The following is a 25,857-nucleotide window of genomic DNA, read 5'->3' as shown; positions in this document are numbered from 1 at the left end:
AAAAGGTACAAGGAAGCCTGGGGCTGGGGGAAGGCGCCTCTTTAGTATCTCACAAGAGTGCCCCTTTAACTCTCTTAGGGGAAGTGCCTACTTAACACAGCTCAGGGATGACAACCAGGATGGTGTCGGTGATGATGAGGATGAGGAGAAGCTCTTCTTCCTGGATACGCAGTGCTTTGATGTGCTGGCTCTGACTAGCTCTGAGCCTGTGTTCCCAAGACCAAGGGAGCCTTTGAGGACACCTCAGGGGGAGCAGGTCATAAACCAATGACTCGTTCGTGTTGGGTTGTGGGGTGAGTGATAACTTCCAAAATGTGTTCCTGCCCCCTCCCTGCATGGGAAGTGAAGCCAACCGACGCGGAGATGGCCTGTCTGGGCCAACCTTTCCCTCAAGGTGGCAGAAATGCCCCCATCAGAAATGCTTTCCTTTAGAGCAAACATTGTCCCCTCCAGGGGCATCTTAAAATGTAAATATGCTGGGACAATGTGTGCCTTCTCTGTTCCAGGCCCTGAAAACACTGCAAGAGGAGAAAAGCTACAGCCTCTACCCCCTTATTGTCCTGAAGGTAGCATGGAGAGTAAAGAGGCTTCCCCCACATTTAAGCCCCACCCCCGGGGAATGAGAAGCAGCTCTCTTCGTCCCCTTGTCAGTGCTGAGCCCATAGGGATGGTAGCCAACATGAGAGGCAGTGAAGCCTGTTCAAACTTGTACTTATTTTCTAAGAGGTCAGGATGAGGTCATGGGGATGGGGATGCATCACTTGGGTTTCAGGAGGAGCCGCAGACCTTGGGGAGAAGGATGGAGCTTCCTGCCCTGCCCTCAGTCGTGCTGCTAGTAAGGGTGATTCAGGGTGTGCTCCATGATGGTCCGGAGCGCCATCCACGTCTCCTGGGCCGTGGGGATGATTTGTGTGGCAGGCAGCAGGAAGCCATAGCGCCCAGTGTCCCGGAGCTCAAAGCTGAAGGCATACTTGATGCCATTGTCGTAGGCCCAGTCAACGGTGATCCCACTGGCCACATCTAGAAACAAAAAGTCCAAAATGTGACTCCAAAAGGAAGAAGGGGATGTGGCTGCAAGGTACAGAGGCATCCTGAGTGGAAAGTGGGCCCTGGGAGCCAAACCCCCACCCACCCCAGGCCACACCAGGCTTCCTGCCCAGGCCTCAACCAGGATCACAGCCATGCACCCAACCCATTCTCTACTTCTGCAGAAAGAAAGCTCCTGCAGGCTACCAGGCTTAGGAACCTTGCAGTAAGCCAGGCATTGGGAGCTGTGCACAAAAGCTGCCAAGAAACAGTTGCCTGGGTACCACTGTTAACCCTTCTATCCAGTTGGGAGGCAGCTTTGGGCCAGCCCAGCTAGATCCATGGCACTGCCCTGCGGCCAACCCCAGGTGGATGTGGTGTCTGAAGCAGGGCCAGGGGAGGCTCACTCACAGAGGGTGGTGCTGATGCTGCCAAAAAAGTACTCGATCCCGTGCACCTTATACAAGGCCTCCACCGCATCCTTGGCAAGATCGTACTGCAAGATGACATCGGCAGGGTGAAAGGCAGGGGCTTCCCAGGGCTCCCACACACCCCCCCACCCTCACCACCTGGTGAGAAGCATGGATTTAGGAGTCCTGGAAGTTGAAGGTGGAGATGACCCTTGTGAGAAGGGAGCACAGCATCTCCGGCTTTGAACTTGATCACACATGAGAACAGCAAGCTCCCCCTACCCCGCCCCTGCACCATGGGGTCTATCGGTCCAGACCCTTGCATTCCGAGTAACAATCTGAGCCCTCTGGGAGTATGACAGATATGGATTTTCCTGAGAACGGGTCTCTTCTCCCCCAGCCCTAAGCAGCCAGTCTCACCAACTCCCTGTGATTTGAAACGGGCTCCAGCGATCGGCCGTAAGGGTACATGAGCATCTGAGAGTAGCTGTGGATGGAGATCAGAGCCTTGAAGTTGCCATGGGCTGTGATGAAGTTCACTATGGCAGCCACTTCTGGCTCCGACTGAGGGGAGGGCCCATGATAAGTTTCTGAGCAGGGGTTGCTGTTAGAACCATTTCCTGGAAGTAAAATAAAGCCACCCAAAGAGTTGAATCCCCACGTGCGACACAGATGGCACTCACAAAATACCCATGTGTTCCCCTGCATTTCCCAGCCTCCTTTGCAGTATGACTGAGGTCATACTTTGACCGATGAAAAGGTGAACAGAAATGACATGGCACTTCTGGGTTGAGATTGTTAAGAGCAAGTGTGACTTCTCCATGTTCTTTTCTGTCTGTGTGGCTGGAAGCAAAAACAAAATTCTAGATAGAAACAGCCTCCTGGATCCCTCTCTCACTGCTAGAAGAAAGCTGCCAAGGAGAGTCACCTATTCATGTTGGACTTTGTGCACATGAAAAACAAACTTCTGTTGTGTTAAGCCACTGAGATCGGGATGGATATTTGTTACTGCTGCATCTTCTAGTCTAATGTCAGAGGACTGCAGCCACACCATGCCCTGCAGTTCTGAACCCCTGCAGGGACCCCCCTCGGCTTGTCCTGTAGTCCCTTTAGGAAGGTGGGCCTGGCTCAGAAGTGGAATCCAGAGGAAACTGTAAGTCTCTGCCCCAACCCTGGCTTCCCCTACTGAGCAGCAACACCTTTAGGCTGATCCTTCCTGGGTGTACCGTCAGTCGAGGGCTCAGACTCTGTCAGCTCAAGCTTTGCCACAGCCACGGCTCCAGGTGAGCCATGAACTTGGGGTCTGGGGACATGGGAAATCAATGTGGGAGAATAGTTCCGCAGAGTTGCCCGAGGCTGTTCTGGGAGCCAGAGGTGCAAAGAAGTCTTTGAAAATTCTTCTTGGGGACCTAAGATGAGGGAGCGAACAAAGAGGAACAGGGCTTTTATTCTTTTCCCAAGTTCCATTTGTTCCCATCTCTCCCCTAGTCTTTGCCCTCACCCCATCTCTCTCTTCCTCTTCCACTCCTCCTCTGCTTTCCCTTATTCCCGAGGGCTGGGTTGGGCTGCACTGAGCTGGTCAAGACTTTGTAGGCTAAGGACACACTTGGAAGGAGTCATCCCAGTCTCTCCTCTCTCTCCTCTTCCCTGGAATGGTGGCAGCGTCCAGAGATCAGGGACTGCCTCAACTTCCGAAGTCTCCTGAGGAGGCCACAGCATTCCTCTTGACTCCAGGGGCGGGGGGCTGGCCCATGGACCACTTCAGATGATGCTCTAGGAATGCAGCACACGGGTCCTCCCCAAGAATGCGCAGGAGGCCAGGCACAGGTGGGAGGGTTGGGCTACAGATTACTTGTTAAACAGCCATTCAATTAAGGCAATAACAAAACCATAGACAAAATCGTCCAGCCTGAGTCACCAACCCAGACACACACTCTTGCTGGCCCCAGGGAAGCCCAAGGACCGCATCCCCTCTCGGTCTGGTGGTCCTCACCTGGGATGGGGACCCTGGTTAGAAGGGGAGGTGCCAGCAGACCTAGGGGGTGAAAGGCAGCCCCCAGGCTGGAATCAGCCCAGCTAACAGCGGCCTTGTTTATTGTGTCTGCCGGGAGCTCCTGCACCTGCTCCACTTGATGAATGACAAACAGCAACAGATGCGCAGAGCGGGGGAGGTTGAAGGCTTTGTCTGCCTTTGCGGCCCACGCACAGAAAGCCGTTCCCCTGCCAACGACCAGGTGGCTTTGCCCAAATATGGAGAAACACTTCAGGCCATTAGTTCTGGTTTGAGCTAAGCAGAATAAACTAATCTTCCCCTGGCCAAATGGGAATTAGCTGCCTGCATCTCTGACGCTCACAGTCAAGGTCCTCTGAGTCTGCCTGTTTCACAAGTACCTGCTAATGGATTCATTAGCTATTTATTTTTCCTTCTCTAAAAATGTAATTTGTAGCAAGGGGAAGTCTCTGGAAGGACATGGTAAATTATTAAAAACAGTGATCTTTGAGTGGTGGGATTATGGGAGCCTTTTGCCCCCTCTGGGCTTTTTTTCCATAATTGTTTTGTACATTGTGTGTATACGGATTTTTTTTTCCTGTGGCGAGACCCACAGCGGTTATTTTCTTTAAGAGGTAATTTCTCTTTCTACTAGCCAGCCTATCTTGGGGTGCATGGGCACTCACTCCAGTCAGTGCTGAGGGGCCTCATGGATGCCCCCGCTGAGGCAAGCGTCTGTTCATTTGGAGGTGGAAATGCCTAATTTTGCATGGTCTGGTTCCCTTACACAAGCAGTTAGAACCCCCACACTCCGGGCTAGGGGCCTCACTCTCAGTGCTTTGGGGCCATCCTTATTTTTCAGTGAGAACAGACTCCAAGAAGCCAGATTTTTAAAGCAATGGGCATCCAGATTTAAATGTTCTACCTCATTGGTTTGGACACCAGCCTATAGGTCTGACTATCAACAGCAATGACACCGTCCCCTGTGGAGCCAAACCCTGACCCCGGGTGAAGTGCAGATGCCACGTCTGGGGGCTGAGGGCTGTGTCTGTTCTGGAATCTCTGTCTTAACTGGACCCATCACATTGTCCTGCCCATCAAATTGCTGTATTTCCAGGGTCCATGGACCTGTCTCTGAGCTTTCTGGAGGCCTCAATTTCCCAATCCCTGTGCCCCTTGCATGGCAAGGGAGATAATCAGGGAAAAACACCAAGGAACTCAGGAGAAAGCTGCCCCCTCCCCCTCACTGGGATTAGACAGCTCTGCAGGTATGCACCAGGGTCATAAAGTAATGGGTCAAAAATAAAAACCAGGCTCAAGCCAGCCTTGATGATAAAGAATTCACTCGAGGCCGGGCGCCGTGGCTCACACCTGTCATCCCAGTACTTCGGGAGGCTGAGGTGGCTGATTCCCTGGAGCCCAAGAGTTCGAGATCAGCCGAGGGAACATGGCGAAACCTCGCCTCTACAAAATTTTTTAAAAATACAAAAATTGGCTGGGCGAGGTGCCTCATGCCTGTAATTCCAGCACTTTGGGCGGCCGAGGCGGGTGGATCACCTGAGGTCAGATGTTTGAGACCAGCCTGACCAATATGGGGGAAATTCTGTCGCTACTAAAACTACAAAAAGTAGCCGGGCGTGGTGGTGGGCGCCTGTAGTCCCAGCTACTCAGGAAGCTGAGACAGGAGAATCACTTGAACCCAGGAGGCAGATGTTGCAGTGAGCTGAGATCACGCCACTGCACTCCAACCTGGGTGATGAAGCAAGACTCTATCTCAAAACAAAAACAAAAATTAGCCGGGTGTGGTGGTGCACACCTGTGGTCCTGGCTACTTGGGAGGCTGAGGTGGGAGGATCACCGGAGCCCAGGAGGTCAAAGCTGCAGTGAGTCATGATCACACCACTGCACTCCAGCCTGGATGACAGAGTAAGACCCTGTCTCAAAAAAAAAGAAAACAAGAAAAAAAAGTGGGTCATTCTATTGGACACTTGAAACTATTGCCCTGGCCTCCCCAAAGGGCAGATTTCAGTCCTAGCTCCCAGGGAAAGAGTTCAGAGGCATTTCTTTGTGTTGTGCTCCCTTCAGGGCAGGGCTAGGGATATTTTGGGAGCACCGTAAACTCTGGATTTTGAACAACAAGCAAGGCTACTTAGTACCTCCCTTAAGCCTTTCTCTGTCATATTTAGGATTTGACCCATGTAGTTAGTCCTCATTTCAGGAGCTGGGGGCTCCCCTAAATGTTTCCCATGAAGGTTTGGCACATGTGTACATTCAATACACACACACAACCTCTCCCATACCCACGGCCAGTCTGAGATATGTGCTTGCCTGTCCCTGGCTGTGACTCATGCATATCAGCTGACTACATTGTCCTGTGACTCCCAAGTTGCGTCAACATAATCTGACTGAGTGGCAGAACCTGCCACGGGCCAACACCTCTTCACCAACCCTGCCCCAGGACAGCAGGTTACCATACCTCCAAAGCCTGACTTCCAATTCCTGTTGAGATCCACACCAATGCAGAAGATTCCAGGTCTGATGGACTTGTTCTTCCGCCATAAGCGGTTCTGGGAAAGCCCAGGTCAGGTAACCTCATTCACTGGGCCCATTCCCAGGAATGGGAGCCTCTGATATCCTGGCCTATGGGGGTAGGGGACCCTGGTGGGGCAGGGAGGAGCAAAGGGAAGGAATTGCCAGGATAGGATGGAGCTGGCATGGGGCTGGGCCAAGGATGCAGCTCAGATACTGTGTAGTTGAAGTACACAGTACTCTCTGGGGAGAGGCTGGGCATATAGTGGCCTTCCCTGAGCAGCAAGAAAGAGGTCAGAGGGCAAGAGGCTGCAGGTGCAGTACCTGAGCAGCCTTCCTGCCTTTGGTGAGGACTTCGGCAAAGAGGCTCTGAAGGGGCTGGTTCCCAAAGTACAGTGACCTTTTCTCCATCCCCCTAGAGCTGACCCCCTTCTTCCATCCTTCCCAGGTGCCCTCACCATGCTGTGGGTAAAAGCAAACCCATCAGGGTTTGTGACGAGCTCTATAAAGATGTCCATGGCCTTCAGTATATCTGTCAGGACACGGTCTTTGCCATAATCACTGACAATCTGCAAGAAAGAGTGAAGAGGGATGGGAGGCCCCACTGGTCTCCTGGGAGGTGGCGCAGGACATTTGCACAGCCAGTGGCTGCAGGAAAGGGTGGCATGGAACCCCTTAGGTATATCTTTTATGCAGAACCAAAGGCTTGGATATTAAACAACTAGAAGACAGGGGATCAATGTGGGCTCTGTGCTGCAAAAGGTAAGAGTGCACCGTGGCTGCCCCAAAGGGCGGGAGGGAGACAGCACCCTGAGTGTAATTGTTCAACCGGAGGCACCCTTAAATAGTAAGTCCCTGCCCCTAGTTGCAGCCCCCATCATGGGTGCACCTTGGCTACAGGTCCATGCTGACCTTATTGGCAGTCCAGATGCCGGTGGCATGGGTGATCCACTCCCGGGAGTGAATTCCAGTGTCAATCCAGATGGCTGGGTGCCGAGAACCTCCAGTGCTGAACTGAGAAAAAGAATCAGGCCCCAAACACAGGTTTGAACTCAGACAGCTACTGCCTCTGGGCTACCTGGAAGGAGGCCCCCGAGGCATCCTCACTGCCTGGGGCAGCTTTACGCACTAGGTAAGAGGGTGTGTGTGCAGGTACCTGTCCATGTGCCCAAAAATGCACATTTGTGAGGGCCTTTGAAAATATGGTGGTGCCCTTGGGGAGCAAAGTGATCCATCCAGAAGCACAGAATTTCCCAGGATTGAAAGTATCTTAAGACCAGGGTTTCTCAAACTCTAATGGGCACATGAGTCTCCTGGGGATCTTATTCCAGTGCAGATTCTGACTTACTAGGTCTGGGGAGGGTCTGAGGTTTGGCATTTCTAATAAGCTCCCAGGTGATGTTGATGCTGCCATGCAGGGGCCGTGCTTTGAGTAGCAAGGCTTCAGACAGCATTAGAAAGAGAAGACCACGGCCCCTGGAGAAATGGAAGCAGGGACAGGTTAAGTCAAATCCCAAGTTAGGTGGGTCCACTTGGCTGTTCAGAAGAGCCCACCAGAAAATTGTTGAGAGCGGCAGCAAGCACCTGTCCTTCCTGACAGCTGATGCTAAATGCCCCACAGGGTCCACACTCCTGGGTGCCCTTTTGGGCTCAAACTAAGAATTGCTTTCTGATGGGCTCTGCATTCACCTCTCCTACTTCCTTCATGACGCAGGGAACTGCAGGGTGCTGAGTTTGCTTGATTTCTGTTCCGGTGGCTCCTGTGAAGGGCTGGGAGGCTTCTCTATAGACTCAGGTATATCTGCAGGGCTGTCTGAGCCAGATGACCACATTAGCAAATGGGCCCTCTGTGTACCTCTCTTCCCATTGAACGGATGAAGCAACTGAGGTGATAGAACGCCAACTCACCCACACTCACACCCCAAGTCCAGGGCGACAACTGCCACTCTGCAGCCCCAGCTCCTTAGCCATCCTCCCACCTACTTCCTGACCAAGGACAGGCTAAGTCACTATATTGTCACCTCTTCATACCTACAAGGGTGGATCTCTGAATGCCACAACCCCAAAGCTTATGGGTCACCTGGGGACAGGAGTAGACATATTGTCTTTCTCCCTGAAACTCCCGCCCAGCCACTGCCCCACATGAGCTCAATCTTATGCCAGAGGCCCTCAATGTAGAGTCTACAGGTTGACGCTGTTGACTTTTACCTTCAGGACAAGAATGGAGCGGTTTTCAAAGCTGTTGCCAATCTGAATTTTTGAGACAATATCGGAATGCTCCGTTACAAAGTTGTCAATCCAGCTATATATCTAAAAGGAAAGACATGTGTAAGATTGGCAGTTAAGCAGGAAGTGGGATGAACACCGGGGACTCTCTGAATGTTCTCCCTGCCCTTTCCCACTCTCTTCAGTGGTTTCCCACCTCCTCAGAGGGTCTAAAAGAACCAGATAAAGAATTGCAAAAATAGAGCATTCCCTCAGAGCTAAAGGAAGTTGAGTTGTGATCTTGCTGGATTCCCAGGCTCCTTGCTCTGTGCAGAGCTATGCCTTTGCCTGGGAGAATAGTGTGTGCTGAGCCTGCTCAAATCCCCAGGCTTGACCCACATGGCTGTCTCTGGTTGGAAATTCTCTCTTGCCTCCATTCTTTGGCCCATTCAGTCCATTTGATAGATCTCACAGACTTTGTAGTGATGTTTTTATCTTCTTGCTCCTTTTAGACTATAAGCCCCTTGAATGCAGGGTTCTTGTTTTATTTATCTTTGGCACCAATAAATAGTGCCAGACTGTATTATTTCATTCTCTTGTTCTTTCAATACATGTAATTAAATTAACAAATATATGAAAGAAAGTGGATTCTCTATTGTATGACTTGTGAAGTGGGAAAAGTGATGATGATAATAGATGGATGATATCAAGAATGTCATATCCTTGACACACAAAATGAGAAGTGTGCCTTGAGTTCCTTTCTGGAATGGGCATCCCTGCACCCTCTGTGTACATTCTCCTTTATAAACAAGTTGCTTGCCCTGGCTGACTGCAACTGTGATCATGAACTTTCTCCAAGTGAAGGCACCTCTCTTTTATTCTACAAACATGACTGTCCAATGTGCCTGGCTTCCTGCCCCTCATATTATATATTCCAGCACCCATGGCTGGGACCACTGAACACCAGGACTGGTCACGGAGAGGCTGAGAGCCCTAGGTCCCTAACTGGAGGACTGGATATGTGTAAGAGTAAAAGAAAGAGGAAAGAAACACAAAAGGTGGCTTCACAGTCAAGGACAGGTTTATTTTAGAGAAATCAACCTGAGAGGGGTTTCTGGATGATTTTTGTCCTTTTTTTAACTATAAGCACTGGAATTAGGCAGTTTTTTAATCAAAGGGAACTTAGAATGGTGGTGTTTGTTCAAGATGGCGACGCTCCTGCTCTGTCAAGATGAAGGTAGCTTCTATCTGCTCTATTCTGGCCCATAATGGGTCCCTGACTTAGTGTTCTGCCTAGTAGACCCATTACTCTGCTCTGTACCTGCCTAGGGCTGTACAATTGAACTACTGTCCCCTCTATCTGAATTCTGGCTTCTGGACATCTTTGAATATGACTCTCTGCCTAAGAGACCTTGACCTAATGTCTGCTGTACAGTCCCCAAGTGTCAGTCACAGTTTCCCATAACCCTGGAGTCCTTCACTAGTTTCTGCATGAGTCAGGAAACCCTAAGGGGAGCAAAGATACAAGAGAGCCCACAGCTTGACCGGCCAGACCTACCTCCTCCAGGGTGTGGTATGAGGAGTAACTGAAGCTGCTGGTGCTGCGCTCCAGCCGGCGGGATTTCGCCATGGCCTCTCTTTCCTCATCCAGCAGCACCTGGGTGATGGGGAACACATATTGGAAAAGAAGGGGAGAGCTGGGCTGCCTATGCCTCTTCTGAGCCCTGCCTCCGCTGGCTGTGCATAAAGACAGCAGCAACACAGGAGAATGAGCCACCATGAGTGTGAACTGCACAACAGAAGGAAGGTCCAGATTGCTGGGTAATTATTCTGCCTGGCAAGCTGGCAGTCATGCTGCCATTTCCCAAATGAGCACAGGGCAAGGAGTCCAGAGAGCTAGGGTCTAGGTCTGCCTTTGCCACTAACTGGCTGTGGAACTTACTGTGGCCTTAGTTTCCTCAGCTTGAAAATTGGGAAAGCAATATCTGCCTTACCACCTCATAGGATAAAATGTAATAATGGATTTGAAGGTGTTTTTTGGGGGAAAAAGGGTGCTCACAGTCTACTGCCAACATTGCTTTTGCACTTAATAAGCACTCTGTTGAGTCAGGACCCAAGCCAAACCATGTGCACTGACCCCATTGGGGGAAGCAGAGGGTTCCTCTGACCCCCAGCATTAACTCCACTTCCAGGAAATAGCCTAGACAACTGGTATGCAAGCCATTCAGAAAGCCAGGCATGACCAAAGTCAGTCTAAATAATTATGATTAATGTGCCAATGGTCTTTCACTTACCTCCTAAACACAAGTCTGGGTGAGTCAAAAGCAATGTCCTTGGGTATCAACGTGGAGTTAGCATTCAAGCCTTACATGGTACTTCCCGCTGCCCATACAGAGGGCAGTATAATGCCTGGCTGGGTTAACCACTCACTCACTGCTCAGACCACCTACATTTCAAATGACTCAAAAATCTTGAGACATTTTTCCCTGCTTGGGTCACAGTGAGATGAGCTAGTGTCCTTCACCCAAGCTCATGCCCTTATAATGGCATCCAGGAGCCAAGGCACCCCAGGATTCGGCACAGACTTTCCAGTGTGGGAGGTACTCAGGTCCTCTGCCACTGAAGATGCTGAGAAAGCATCTTCATTAACCCAAATTGCCCTTTGTTTGCAGCACTGGGCCACAACTAAGTCTTGCCGATGACTTATTTGGGGGCTAGAGCCTTAGTTAACCAAGCTTCATCTTCATGATCTCACTTGATCTGGTCAGATGACCTGATAACAGAACAGAAATGAGCTATTTGTGTTTTAGAGCTAAAGCAGATTGGAGTGGTAAAGGGACGTAAAGGCGAAGATAACAAGTGGCAGAGGTGAGAAAAGAACCAGGCATTTTAGTCCATACCCTGGGGTTCCTTAAGGCCAACTATCAAAACTAAAGGCCAACAGTAATAACACATATGCAGGTTGGGCATGGTGGCTTACACCTGTAAACCCAGCACTTTGGGAGTCCAAGGCAGGAGGATTGCTGGAGCCCAGAAGTTTGAGACCAGCCTGGGCAACAAAGCAAGACCCCATCTCTACAAAAAATTAAAATTAAAAAATTAGCCAGGCTTGGGGACGCATTCCTATAGTCCCAGCTACTTAAGCTGAGGCAGGAGGACTGCTTGAGCCTGGGAATTGGAGGCTAGAGTGAGCTATGATTGAGAGTGAGTTATGATCGTACCACTGTACTCCAGCCTGGACAACAGAGCAACACCCTATTTCTAAACACACACACACACACACGCATGCACAAAAACACACACATACACAGATATGTTTATGTCTGTGTGTGTCGATATGTGTGTGGACAGAAAGAGCATGCAAATGTTAACAACAGCTAAAAACTCCATTCTTGCAATTTGAAAGTTTTTTACGATAATGAAAAATCAAGGACCCCTGAGAAGAACCCAAGAACCTAAGACACTAAAATGCCAAAAATATAAACTAAAATGCTCACAATGCTGGAGTGCAGTGGCGTGATCTCGGCTCACCGCAACCTCTGCCTCCCGGGTTCAGGCGATTCTTCTGCCTCTGCCTCCCCAGTAGCTGGGATTACAGGCATGCACCACCACGCCTGGCTAATTTTTTATATTTTTAGTAGAAACGGGGTTTCTCCATGTTGATCAGGCTGGTCTCGAACTCCCAACCTCAGGTGATGCGCCCGCCTCAGCCCAGAACTTTTCAATGAATAAGTAATAGCAAAACCAAAAGCCCTAATGGCTACTGTGGCGTCTTCCACCCCGTCAGGAAGAGCAGCCTCCCCACCCCACCTGCCACAGATGAGGCAATGCCTAATGACTCACTCATCCCCGAGGCCTAGTCGGCTTGCTCACAACGCTCAGGTTCATAGATTTCAAAATGGGACTGGAAATTGATGTTTGGGGCTCACTTTACTTTTGAGCACCGACTCCATGCAAGGCAATTACAGTTGTGATATTTTCCAGCTGCACTGGCTGGCCAGGGGCAAAGCCGGGATTGCTGGGTAAGTTAGACATGGCCGGAGGAGCCCGGGGCCTCTCTGGCCCTTCGCAAACACTTCTGGGAAGCTCTAACAAAAGGAATTTGTCTTCTCAGGAAGCCGACCCAAATCACAACAGCCTACCATGACCAATGTGTGCCTGGTGCCATCAGCTGTGATGAGCAGCTGCAAGGAAGAGAATAGCCTGCCAGCCTTGAGGACAAGGCAAAGGGTTTCCAAGGATCTGGTGGAAGCCTGAAGTGGGGGTGAAAGTGGAGGACAGGGAGGAGAAATTGGGAAAAAAGGACTAGAGGACCCATTTCTCCCCACACAGCCTGGGACACCCACAGGAAGACAGGACCCAGGAGACTGTCCTTTGTTCCACATAAGAGCTTGGAGGCAAATGGGAAGTTAGCACCAAACTGCAAATAACTTTCCAGACACCATCAGAGCCTTGTGAATGGAGGTGACACCCTCTTTCAAACTGGAAATTCTCAGGCCTCACAGCTGGCCCCACTTCCAGGAACAGGAATCTGCCTTGGCCTGGAAAATGCACCAGCGTTTGCTCCATTCCTGGGACTGAGGGAAGGGGATGGGTGACCGAAGAATGCGGTCTGGCCACAGGCTGAGGAATGCCTAATGACAGCCCTGTCAGGCTTCTCAGGAAAAAATAACAAAACAAAGAAACCAACCAACTCAGAAGTAAAAGCCATCTGCCTCCCTGGAAGCCATAACCTGACAGGGAAAGCAATACCTCGGTGTGAATTAATTTACGATGAGTCAGGAAGGATGGGGGCCCTAAGGGAAGAACAGCCCTCCCGGGTTGGGCAGGGCAGGAGGCAGTGGGGCCCCAGTTCCTGTGAGAGCAGGATCTCTCACAGCCCAACCCCAGCCACAGATGCAAAATGGACACAGCTCCTGAAAAGAGAGTGGGCTGGGGGCTCTGGGACAGCAGCCGCTGCCTCTCCTCCCTAGTTCCTGGCCTTCTCTTCCAGGCCTAACATCTGCAGTAGCAGCTACGAGGCCAGTAGCAAATCCAGTCCTGTGGCACTGGACGTAGGGGGAGGCTGCCGATCTGATGTTTTCAGAATGGACTCCCTCAGAGGTCAAGGCCAAACCACAAGGCTTCCCTGTCTAAAAGGCAAAGTTAAAACACCACATGGACAACAATGATGACCGCTGAGGGGACTGGTGGCTTGAGAGTGGAGTCTGAGGGTGCAGGAGGTAGGTTAAACCCCGATCCTGCCACCAACTCCATCAAATTACTAACTTCTCTGTGCCTCAGTTTCCCCTTTGTAAAATGGAGGTCATGTTATCACATACTTTAGCATATACTTTAAAATGTTCTCATGAGGGCCAGGTGCAGTGGCTGACACTTGTAATCCCAGCACTTTGGGAGGCTGAAGCAGGTGGATCACTTGAGGCCAGGAGTTCAAGACCGGCTTGGCCAACATGGCGAAACCCTCCTTCTACTAAAAATACAAAAATTAGCCGGGTGTGGTGGTGGGCACCTGTAATTCCAGCTACTCAGGAGACTGAGGCAGGAGAATTGCTTGAACCCAGGAGGCGGAGGTTGCAGTGAGCAGCGGTTGAGTCACTGCACCCCAGCCTGGGCGACAGAGCAAGACTCCATCTCACACACAGACACACACACACACACACACACACACACACACACACACACACACCAATGTCCTCATGAGGATTAGAAGGGCTAATACATGCTAAATGCTTAGACTTTTGCCAGGCATGTAGTAACTGCTGGTGAATGTTAGCTATGATGATGAGGAGGAGGGTGATAATGATAAGGAGGATGATAATAACTTTGGGATGACTCCAGGGCTCTGTGAGGGAGCATTACAAGGCATGACCAGGAAGTCTGGGTTCTCCAGAGGTAGGATAGCTTCTGTAGGACTTGGAGGGCAGAAAGCCCCCATTAATGGCCATCTGGGTGAGTCAGTCAGCACCTGCCTTTCATGTGGCCCAACAGAGGGGCCTGGGTCCACTTCTGTCCCTACCCCCATGATGTAGCCAGGCTCTGCCTCTCCCAGGGTCTTGCCCATCACTGCTCTTGTCTTCCCTGGCTTCTCCTGCAGTCTTCCCTGTTGTCTTCTTCTCCTCTCTGGAGCTGCCACTCACCCTCAGACCAGCCAACAGCATTTCTACCTTTAAAACTCTGCTGTTCAAGCCAGGCATGGTGGTGCACACCTGCAGTCCCAGCCATTCAGGAGGCTGAGGCAGGAGGATCTCTTGAGCCCAGGCGTTCAAGGCTGCAGTGAGCTATGACTGTCCCTGTGAACAGCCACTGAACTCTACCCTGGGCAACATAGCAAGTCCCCATCTAAAAAAAAAAAAAAAAACTCTGGTGGTTCATGCCTGTAATCCCAGCACTTTGGGAGATTGAGGCAGGTGGATCACTTGAGGCCAGGAGTTTGGGAACAGCCTGGCCAACATGGTGAAACCCTGTCTCTACTTAAAAAATAATAATAATAACAATACAAAAATTAGCCATGTGTGGTGGTGTGTGCCTGTAAGCCAAGCTACTCAGAAGGCTAAGGCATGAGAGCTGCTTGAGCCTGGGAGGCAGAGGCATGAGCCGAGATCATGGCACTGTACTCCAGCCTGGGTGATGGAGTGAGACTCTGTCTCAAAAACAAAACAAACAAATAAAAACTGTACCCTTCAGCTAGCAAGATAATAATTTAAAGAAGTAAAGAATTAAATTATATAGGCAATGAGAAAATGGTAAATGTCAAGAAGAGTGAAATGGGAAGGAAAGAGGAAGTTGGGGAAGTGGGGAAGAAGAAGGGTACAGTTTAAAACAAGATGAGCAGTCTGGTGTGGTGGCTCACACCTGTAATTTCAGTACTTCGGGAGGTCGACGTTGTCAGGTTGCCTGAGCCCAGGAGTTCAAGACCAGCTTGGGCAACATAGTCAGACCCCATCTGTACAAAAAATAGAAAAATTAGCTGGGTGTGGTGATGTGGTCCTATAGTCCCAGCTACTTAGGAGCCTGAGGCAAGAGGATGGAGTGAGCCTGGGAGTTCGAGGCTACAGTGAGCCATGATTGTGCCACTGCACTTCAGCCTGGATGACAGAGCGAGATCTTGTCTCAAAATAAATAAATAAAATAAAACGAAAAGAAAGCCTTATGACCATTGCAAGGGCTTTGGCTTTTACTCCAAATTAGTTGGATTTTAAGCAGAGGAACAACATGCTTGAATTTGCAATAGTTTTAAAGGACCCTTCTGGCTGCTGTTTAGAGACTAGGTAATAAGGAGTCAAGGTGGGGAAGTGGGGAGAGCAGTTAGAAAGCGAATGGAAGAACCCAGGTGAGCGATGAGATGGCGCATGGGCCCTAGGGGCTGGTGTGGGATGTGCTAAGACCCATCCTGAAGACAGCGATAAATCTGTTGTTGATGGGGATTTGAGGAAGGGGTCAAGAATGTCTGCCAGCTTCTGGTCTGAGTGACCGGAAGGATGGTGTTGCCATTTCCTGAGATAGAGAGGGCTGTGGAGGCACTGATGAAGGGCCAGGGGAACTTGGTCTGGACCTGGAAAGTTGGAGATGCCCATTGGACCCCCAGGTGGAAACACTGAGTAGGCGGTTGGATCCAGGAGAGGAGGTGCTGGCTGGAGACAGAACACAGAAGTCCTGGATGCCAGGAGAAGAGACAGACTCCAGGAAGGAGAGAGCCACCAGTTGTGCTGTTGGAAGAGGAATATTGAGAGTTGGCCACTGGGTTGGATTTGGAAGTTGTGTGTGACTTTGTCGAGGGAAGCTTTGGTGAAGTGAGGGGACAGGCAGCCTGCCGGCGGAAAGCGATGGAGGTGACAGGGAGAGTCAGTATTTTCAGGAGTTTCACTCTATGGGGAAGCATAAAAATGGGGTGATGGCTGGAGGGGAGAGGGAAGGGATCAAGAGAGGGTTTTTGTAAATGGGAGAAATAACTCTAATTGCATGGTGATGAGAGTGATACACTAGGGTGAGGGAAATTGGCAAAGTAATATTTACACCCAATTGTATTCTGCTCTGGATGGTCAGAGCATGGGTGATTTTTGTTTTCTCCTTGTGCTTTCCACTATTTTCCAAATTATCTAACATGAATATTTATTAATTTTGTAATCAGAAAAAAAGCCATTAAAAGCCACAGAGCTGATTGCTCAAGTGAAGCTTTTCCATGGTGACTCATCCTAGGGGGAAAAAAAAAAACCCAAAGGGCTGAAAAGAACGAGGAGGTGAAGAAAAATTAAATGCAAATAGAGCTCGCTAGGAATCAGATAATTTCTTGCCTGGCCCACTGCAATTTCCTCACCACCCTCCTGCCTGTCAGTCTCTCCTTGGCCCTGTCCCCAACTCAACACTGTCACTGTCAGGGTGGTTTTTCTGAAATGCAAATCTGATCATGTCAGAGCACCTCCGGTGACTCCTCCCTAGTTTTCGGGATAAAATCCTGACCTCGTCACCTGGTGGAGGGCACTCTTTGCGACGGGGTCTGGCTTCATCGCCATTCGGGGTGGGGGCCCCCCTTCCTCTGGCCAGCCCCCCTTACCTGCTCTTCAGCGCACCGTAATTACCGCCTTCTCAGAAGCGCAGCGTGCAGTGCCTCTTGTATGCGCTCCCATAGCAACCGCCCTCACTCCATCAGCCCTCATCCACTCCATTGTAACCACCGGCTGACTCCCCTCCATCCCTGGCCCCCGCGACCCTCCGGCTCTCCTGGATACAGGGCCAGGTTTTTTATCTCTGTGTTTCCAGCCCCTTGCCCAATGCGCAGCACACAGTAGGGCTCTCTGTGTCTGTGAGTGGAATGAATGTCCCTGCCTCACGTTTCTCAAGCATCCCTCTGATCACAGGGCAGAGGGAGGGAAAGATTCCAAAATCTCCCCTGCCTCTGGCCAAAGTGAAAACCAGCATCGAGGCTTTCCAGCCTGGTCCTAGCCGCCAAACACGACCACTCCTCTTTCCTTTCCTCCTCCTAATGAATGTCCATTAGTTCCACTGACATGTATCAAGCCCTAACGAAGCAGCAAGTCCTATGGTGGGTGCTGGGGTAGGAAGATGGATACAGAGCGTGGAGCTGAACCTTGGCTGAGGGGAGGGGGCCAGAGAAACAAAGACCCACATGTGAATAAGGTCGTTCCTGTCCTGAACTCCCCAACTGAGCAAGTCATTCAGCAGACAACGACCGAGGGCCCACCCTGCAGGGGACATTGCCAAGTACTTGGCTGAGGGGATCCAGAGGACAGGGAGAAAATCATGCCCGTGCCTCTGTATCTGAAATACAAGACTGGACGCCAACAACCTGAGGGGTGCAAAGCCCTTTCAGTCCTGTTAGCAAATCTCAGCTTCCCTCCTCCTGGACCCCTCCCCATCATCAATCCCTCAACACATCAACACACCAGCCACCCCCACCCCCAGCTCCCTCTCAGCCAAAATATGATACAAGACTGGACGCCAACAACCTGAGGGGTGCAAAGCCCTTTCAGTCCTGTTAGCAAATCTCAGCTTCCCTCCTCCTGGACCCCTCCCCATCATCAATCCCTCAACACATCAACACACCAGCCACCCCCACCCCCAGCTCCCTCTCAGCCAAAATATGATCTCAAGTATGGCAGTAAGTGCTTGATCCCTGCAGGAAGAGCGAGTTGGTGAAAATCCTGCCTGGCTGGATCAAGGCTAAGAGGTCAGAGCATTTTCCTGAAAGGGAGGGCAAAGCCCTAGAGGGACTCAGGGCTGCGGATGTGGGGAGAGGACAGGCTAAAGCCAGTGGGGGAGGCTCAGAGGGGACTCTGGGGCAGTCCCTGATGTGCAGAAATCAACAGAAAGTTTTTAGAGACCTCTGTGTGTCTGTTTGCCAAATGCTGTGGAGCTCCCAGGGTGGGGCTGAACCAGGGAAATGGAAACTTCGAAATAGAGGCCTGGGCTAAAAATGAGAATTCAGTTCTATTTCTTTTGATGTGGTAGCCTCTTTTGTCTGTGGGAGTTTCCCCATTTTTGCTTGTGGGGGATTTCATTAGAGAAATATCCCACCCCCACATGTTGAGCGGGAAACAGATGTGCCTGATGAGGGATAAAGGTCTTTGAAAGGACCACAGTGCCCCAGCCCTGCGCTTGCTCGCATGGGAACGGAATGCTGCCTGATGCGCTGATCCCCTGACATACAGTGTCAAGTGTGTGTGCTCCGGGAGGCTCTGTGTTCCCACACTCGGAGCCCTTAGGGAAGATTAGCACCGTACAACAAGGTTGGGAATGAATCTTATGGATGCACTTCCACAGGTACACGGCCAGCAGCAGCAGCTGCAGAAAGATGCAGCCAGGGAGGCTTAACCAATCAGTGGTACCCACAGAGATCTCTAGGAAGGAGGCTGTGCTGCCAGCACCGTTCAGGGGCTCTTTAAGATATCCTGGCAAATAGAACAATTGAAACAGAATTTCATGATGTTCAGAAAAGACTCAGGGAACGCAGCAGGGAGACTGGAGTGTCCGGGATGAAGGCTACCTTTGTCCTACCCAAGAGCGGTTCTGCTCTCCCAAAGTGGTTCCTCTGGGAGAATCCTGCCTGGGGGAGATGCCCTGTGCAGAGAGCCATGCGGTGGAGGTCAGGGGAAGGCAACCACACCAGTGATCTCTCTGCTGCTTTCACCATTTCCCAATCCTCTGGAGTAAAGCCGTTCCCCCAGGCATTGGATGGCCGAGACACAGCGGGAACAGGAGGGAGTGGTCAGATAAGCAAAGGAAGAAGTTATCCAGAGGCACCTTCCCATGGTGCCCCTGGGAAGACCCCAGCTACATCCTCCTGTCTCCCTTCTCCCGGCGCCTTTGCTGTTTATTGCTGCAAATCCCTCCCCAGGAGGATTCATCACAGGCGTCCTCTCCACTCCCACACTGTGAGTGCTTCCCCCATGAACTCTGTCCTAGCTTCAGATTCTGAGAAGCGTGTGGCTCACTGCCTTCCACAGCATGTTCACAAACACACCGATGGAGACCCGGAAACCACATGTCCACTTTTAGCCCCGAGAACATCTCCTCCATATTGGGCCCCAACCAGAAAGGAAGGCAGAAGGCAGAGCCCTTGCTGGGGCAGGGCCTCACCTGGATGTCCTTTATCATGATGCTGTAAGCAAGGCCATGGGACTCCAGATAAGCTTTGATGTCTTTCAGTTGAGAGAAAGGAACTCTCATATCCACGGGGAGGCTGGGCCTGGCTGGGCCACGCCAGAAGTCCACCTTGTTCACCAAGGAAAGAGAGACAGTTGCATTACTCCATGTCCTTCCACACAATCCTGTAGGTGACCCCAGAGAGCCAAAGAACCTCTCAGCCAGTAGAGACCTTTTTTCTACGTAGGAGATGGGGACGGGAGTGTGATGTCCCAAGACCTCCCAGCGGATGCCTGAAACAGCAGATAGTACTGAATCCTATATAGACTATGCTCTTTCCTATACATACAGACTTGGGATACAGGTTTTTTGTAATTTTTAATTTTTGTGGGTACATATTAGGTGTATATATTTCTGGGGTATATGGGATATTTTGATACAGGTATACAATATGTAATGATCACATCAGGGCAAATGAGGTATCTGTCACTCAAGCACGTATTCTTTGTGTTACAGACAATCCAAGTACTCCAAGTACACTCTTTTAGTTATTTTAAAATATACAGTTAAATTATTATTGACTATAGTCACCCTGTTGTGCTATTAAATACTAGATTTTATTCACTCTATGTTTTTGACAGACCTATAATAAAGTTTAACTTACATATATATACATATATATATATATTTTTTTTTTTGAGATGGAGTTTCGCCCAGGCTGGAGTGCAATGGCATGATTTCAGCTCACTGCAACCTTTGCCTCCCAGGTTCAAGCCATTCTCCTACCTCAGCCTCCTGAGTAGCTGGGACTATAGGTGTGTGCCACCACGCCTGGCTAATTTTTCTATTTTTAGTAGAGACGGGGGTTTCGCCATGTCGGGCAGGCTGGTTTCAAACTCCTGACCTCAGAAGATCTGCCCACCTTGGCCTCTCAAAGTGCTGGGATTGCAGGCATGAGCCACCGCACCTGGCCCTAACTTATAAATTAGGCACAGTTAGAGATTAAAAACAGTAACTAATAATAAAATAGAGCAATTAGAACAAATGCCAGCATCACTACCCTTACACTTTGGGGCCATTACTAAGTCGAATAAGGGTTAGACGAACAGAAGCACTGTGACACAGCGACAGTCGGTCTGATGACCGAAATGGTCACTAAGTGACTCACGGAGAGGAGCCTGGACAGCGTGCAGGTGCGAGACTTCATCACACTACTCAGAACAGTTTGCAAGTTAAAAGTTACGAGTTTTTTCTTTCTGAAATTTTTCATGTAATGTTTTAGGTTGATTGTCAATCAGGAGGGACTGCCATACACTTAAAAGGGCCCCAGTTCCATAATGAAACCCTAAGGCTGAGCGGAAAGACTGCGACAAACAAAATCCCCAAGGCACTGAGGTTCTTTCCCTAATTTCAAGCCCTGTCACCTCCACACCTCACTCACACTCATTGCAACTTCGCCTGGATCCAGAGAACCTAAAGAGTCCTAAACAGTCCTCAAGATGAGGCCGCCCATCATCTGGGACATGAACACGGACAAGAACCCTGGTCAGGAAAGGGAAGCGTCATTGCTCCCATCCCCACAGAAGTAGGAGAGGCCAGATCTGGGTCCCTAGGTCAGCCTTTTGCGACACCTATTTTTCAATTAGTAAAATGGAGAGAATGATCATAAAACATCATGAGTCCCAGTCGACGGGACACTCAGACAAGTAGGAGCAAGGGCTTTGACCGCATCCAGAAATATCTGGTGGTTCCAGTGGCGCCCTAACAAAACCCTTCTATGTAACAGTCAAAGTCAACAGAAATGTTTTCCATTGTGAAAACCTGCAGAGGACAAGTGTTCTCAGAAAAGATGCTCAGGCTGACAGGGACGAACTCAGATAAAATACAGGTTTGCCAAGCTAAGCTATTTCACTTGGGAGGCCAACGTGTCCAATCTCCACGCGACGTGGCATCCCACCCAGAGACGCTGTGTTCCCTCCCCCTCCCCCCGCCATCTGTGTGGCTTTAGGAAATTCCTGCCGTTTGGAGATCAGTGCCCTGACGGGTTGTGTAGCAGCTCCCTATCCAGGAGAGAGTGGGTAGCTAGAGGAGACACGGCCTAAAAAGGCAGCCCAAATTTCTGGGCAAGTGTCCCTGAGTTTTCCTGAAGAGGAGCCACATGTGATTTCCCACAGGTCTGTGCTCTTTGCAGGGACCTCAGGAGGGCAGGTTTGGGGTAAAGGGGGGCAGGACAAGGAGCTGAAGGTGTGAGCCACTGCGGAGGGAGTGGGGGGTGTCCTCAAGCCTGAGGAGTCCTCACCTTCTGGGGCTTCAGGCCCTCCATATCCCTGAGAAGTGAAAGCTGCTTCTCATCTTCGGCCAGGACTCGAAGAACCTGGTCCCTAGAAAAACACAGGGAGGGGCGGAGGAAGCTGCGGAGAAGGATCCCTGGAAGGCTGTGTCACTTGGAAGGGGCAGAATGGAGCAGAGGCCCCGCTGAAGGCAGAGCGGGAAGGCCGGGAGGCACCACACGAGTGGAGGCTGAAGGAGCCCTGAGCAGCCAAGACTCGCAGGCAGCTCTGAGAAGCACATGGTCCTTCAGCCTAGAGCCAGTGAGCTCTCCAGCCCCAAGGACAGACCACCTCAGGGGCTAAATAAAGCCTGTCAGTGCTACTGCTGGACTGAAGGCCAAGCCAGGGGAAGAAGGAAGGGAAAGGAATGGGGACAGGGGCAGTGTGTCAAACGAAAGGAATGAAGGGGAGAAAGGAGTAGACACAGGGGCTGGGGGGACCAGTGGTGACCCCAAGGGCTCTTCCTGTGGGGGCTCCAAGGCCATGGTCTGTCTCAATGCCCGGAAGGTGAGATCAGATAACCTCACCCCACCTGACATGGAGGAAGCTGAGCTCCTTCCCTTCCCGATGGAGGTGGGTGGGAGGTGGCGTAACCAAGAGGCCTGTGGTGTGGGCTCTGGGGTGTGACGCCTGGGATGGGATTGCTGCCCTCACAGGCTGGCTCTGAGACCGTGGGCGAGGAACCCCCTCTCTACGCTTGCTGTGTCTCCCCTTCTCTACTGTGGAGCGCGGTGGGGCATCCACCTGCGGACCTTGGGGAGGCTCGAAGTACATCCACAGAGGGCCTGGTGTGTAATACTAGAACTTTCTGTCATTCAAAGGAGGATGACACCCACATCCATTTTTGGTAGAAGTACATGGTCTGTGGGGGCTACAACTTCTTTGAGAATCAGAGGAAAGCTATGCATGCTTCCTCCCTGAAGAAGCCCCTGTTGTATAGGAAAACTGTTGCATGTGGTTTCAGGGGATTCTTGGAGTCCCAGGGGCTTCCTCCTGGACTCTGGATTAAGAACTGGATTTGGGGAGGACCACCAACGAGCCAGCCCCGGAGCATGAGAGTGGGAGGCTGCGAAGCTGGAAGTGGGTTCAGGGCAGGAACCCACATCCTGACTCTCCGCCTTGATCAGGCACCAGGGGGGCAGCCACCTCCTGCTGGGACATCCAGTCCCCTCCTCCCAACCAGTCCTCCCTCCCGCTGCAGAGCAGCCACTCACCCTGTGAAATTCATTTGGCCCAAAGCTGCTGCCAGGATAAAGCTGAAGACCAGGAGTGTCCGCCTGTCCATGGGGGATGGCCCAGGGCGCGTCCCTCCTCCGGGAGTGCCCTGCATGCGTCTTCCTCCTGGTGAGCTTCAGGGGCTTTCCTTGGGCACCATGGACTGGGCTTCAGGACAGCACAGCACCTAGAGGCTGGAAGGTCCAGCTTGAGAATGAGCATTGGGCTGTCTGGGGCACCCAGCATGTGGCTCCCACATGCCAGGCCTTGGGAGAGCTAGGGCTGCCCTGCCCCAACCCAGCACATCCTCTCCTGGGAAAGGGAGAGGGAAGAGAGAAGGAGGAAGACAGGCCCTTAGCTTTTCTTTTCTCTCAGGAGGTTTGCCAGGGCAGCCCCTTGTGAGCATCAAAGCCTCCAGCTCTGGAGAAAGACCAGAGTAGCCAGCAGCCCTGGGACACCCTCCTTTCCTCCCTCCTCTATAGCATCCTCTCTTTTGCTCTTCTTCTCTCCCTAGCCCACTCATGCTTTCCCTGGGCCATATCCTCCTTACACATAAGGGTGTGGACGCCATTGAAAGACCACTGGGCTTAGAGACAGAGACTGGGTGCTCACTTCCCGTCTAAAATATCTGGGGCAGCTGCCCTAATCTCTAAATCTCAGTTTACTCATCCATCAAATGGGGTAAATCGTATCTCCCCTCCCTACCTCACAGGGTTTGGAGGGGTATAGATGAGGCAACTTGAGTGAACTGGCTTGGTAAAGCCTGCAAAATGCAATGTATTATTATTTCAAAGGCATTAGCTTTTAGTCACAGCCACATTTGAGATCAGTCCTCCAGTGGCAATGGGGAGAAGGGGAAGAGAAGAGAATGGAGAGGAGAACAAAGGAAATAACTATATATTGTATGAGAAGGAATTCAATCAAGATTCCCTTTTCTCTGTCTTCAGGTGGTCATCATTGTGCTAGCACAGATAGTGGGTTTTCTGCTAGACATGAAGGTCACCGCAGTCATTATTATAGTTCTCAACAGACAGCAGAGTCCATTTCTCAATCCTGCTGAAGCCCCACACAGTTCCCTTTATAGTCTGGGAATAGCAGGAGTAAAGCAGGGGCCAGTACACAAAGCAGTCATCTTGGAAGGAGAAAGTGAAAGATGATGCCTGAATGGCAAATGATGAATCTAACAGAAAATCCACAGGGGGTGGGGGTAAGGCAGAGGCTGAATCCAACCAAGTCGTTTCAGCAGAGGACGTCAACAATAGCCACTTAACTGTCACCGGCGATTCTCAGAAGCCCCCTCTCCCCATCCATAGTATCTCAGAATGGCCAATTAACTGGCCATGTGTCCAGAGAAGGCAGCTCTTTTATCGACAGAACGCCCTGCTCCCCCACCAACCTGCCCTACTCCATTATTTTGTAGTTCAGCTGTTCAGACATGCCAGACTCTCCTAGAACCCTGGCTTTGGGGACTCTCAAACAGTAACATTAGCAAAGGGTTTAAGGACGTAGAAAAGAAAGCAGTTATGCTTTCCACCCAAGTAACATTCAGCTTCAGTAGCAATGGAGATAAAAGGGTGTATTGCTAAACAATAGCTCAGGAGGTTAAAAGGAAATAAACAGAGATAGTGCTAGTCACCAAAAGTACCCAGCGTCTTCTTGTTCAAAAACATCATTTTAAGCCAATAATGAGACAACTATCCTTGTACTTGGCTTAAGGGTGGAAAAAGAGAGAGAGAGTGAGAGAGAAAGAATAAGAGCAAGAGAGAGAGAGAGAGAAGCAGTTAGGAATTTTTGAGAATTCTATGACACAGCTTCCAATAGAACTTTCTGTGATAATGGAAATGTTCTATGTCCACAACCCCCAGTAGGATAGCCTACTTGAAATGTGGCTAGTGTGATTGAATACTGATTTTGGAGCTGTATTTAACTGTAATTAATTTAAATAAAATTTAAATAGCCACATGTGGCTAATGGCTACCACACTGGACAGCAGAGTTCTCTGGGAATTCGCCAACACTGAAAGCACCATCTCCAATGGCTGGATTTGTTTTTGATTTTGCTTCCTCTAAGTTCACGTTGGACGGGTAATGTGCAATGTGCTGACGTCGTAACAAGGTTTGAGGGTGATACATCTCACACACGCATGCGTGAGCACCCAATTATCATGCTTATGAACTGCAATTATCAGCTTATGGCTGGATTTGAAGCAGAGACACATAGCTATGCTTGACCTAATACCTCAGGTTGGCTTTTCACTCATAATTACTTACTCACCTAATCATTTACTCAGTAAATGTCCACTGAATACCTATTTTCCAGGCACTTGCTAAAATCTGGAAGCAAAATAGAAAGCAACACATATCTGGCCCTTACATTTCTAAAGGGGTAAGTAGACAATTAATTTAAATAGCATGCAGATAATTGGTGATTGGAGCCCATCTCACTCCAGATAAGTGTAAAACTGTAGCTGGTTTTTGTGCTACAAGGGAAAGGCACCTTGTACCATGAGGACAGGTAACATGGGCTCCATATAGACTGAAGGAGAGTTTCCCTAAATTAGAAATTTTATTGGAGGACTTTTATTTCCTGCAGGTGGGTAGGTTAGATACCTAAGCAATCCTGCCCAAATGAAAGAACTCAAATGCAGGATAAAATATTTTGAGTAACAACTTTTTTAAAGCCATCGCTGGGTTGGCACAAATAAAAGAATCTACAGATCCCCAAAAGGAGGAAAAGCCAGACAGACACCAAAGAGGTAAACAAGCTTTGCCTCAGAGAACTTCTCAGAATGCTGGTGTTCTTGATTTTCCTACTGGATGCATGTACCATGCATCTAGAATCATCTTCCCTCTGCTTCAAATCTATCTTTTCAAACCTTCCTTTAGTGAAGGTTTCTGTTTTTACTTATTTGAAAATTCTTGGCCAGGTGTAGCAGCTCACCCTGTAATCCCAGTCCTTTGGGAGGCCAAGGTAGGAGGAACCCAGGAGTTCACTTGAGTCCAGGAGTCCAAGACCAGCCTGGGCAAGTCAGGGAGACCCTATCTCTGCAAAA

At 50.3% G+C, this 25,857-nt stretch overlaps 1 protein-coding gene across 2 annotated transcripts; it reads right to left on the bottom strand.

Moving 5' to 3' along the window:
- Positions 1-694: 694 nt before the first annotated feature.
- On the bottom strand, positions 695-24,609 carry CPA5 (carboxypeptidase A5). 2 transcript variants are annotated; one of them, XM_011939607.1, is made up of 13 exons: positions 24,202-24,609; positions 23,511-23,568; positions 22,805-22,999; positions 21,560-21,641; positions 19,255-19,389; positions 9,719-9,817; positions 8,164-8,265; positions 6,868-6,969; positions 6,414-6,524; positions 5,903-5,993; positions 1,857-2,056; positions 1,438-1,522; positions 695-1,020 (listed from the first exon to the last, which is right to left on the bottom strand). In XM_011939607.1, the coding sequence occupies exons 3-13, from the start codon at positions 22,918-22,920 to the stop codon at positions 833-835; spliced, it is 1,311 nt and encodes a 436-aa protein (XP_011794997.1). In that variant the 5' UTR covers positions 22,921-22,999; positions 23,511-23,568; positions 24,202-24,609; the 3' UTR covers positions 695-832. The 2 variants fall into 2 exon arrangements, with proteins under 2 accessions (XP_011794997.1, XP_011794996.1); XM_011939606.1 differs by having other exon boundaries at positions 23,511-24,608.
- Positions 24,610-25,857: the final 1,248 nt, after the last annotated feature.

This window comes from Colobus angolensis, unplaced genomic scaffold, assembly GCF_000951035.1.
Source record: "Colobus angolensis palliatus isolate OR3802 unplaced genomic scaffold, Cang.pa_1.0 Scaffold182, whole genome shotgun sequence".
In the NCBI taxonomy this organism is placed as follows: Eukaryota; Metazoa; Chordata; class Mammalia; order Primates; family Cercopithecidae; genus Colobus; species Colobus angolensis.
This window is presented reverse-complemented; position numbering and strand designations above follow the sequence as displayed.

Coding starts and splice junctions, on each gene's coding strand:
- CPA5 (XM_011939607.1), bottom strand. CDS start 22,920: ATGCAGGGCACTCCCGGAGGAGGGACGCGCCCTGGGCCATCCCCCATG. Junction 8,266..9,718: donor CATACCACACCCTGGAGGAG/GTAGGTCTGGCC, acceptor CTTTCCTTTTAG/ATATATAGCTGGATTGACAA. Junction 2,057..5,902: donor TTGGAAGTCAGGCTTTGGAG/GTATGGTAACCT, acceptor TTTTACTTCCAG/GAAATGGTTCTAACAGCAAC.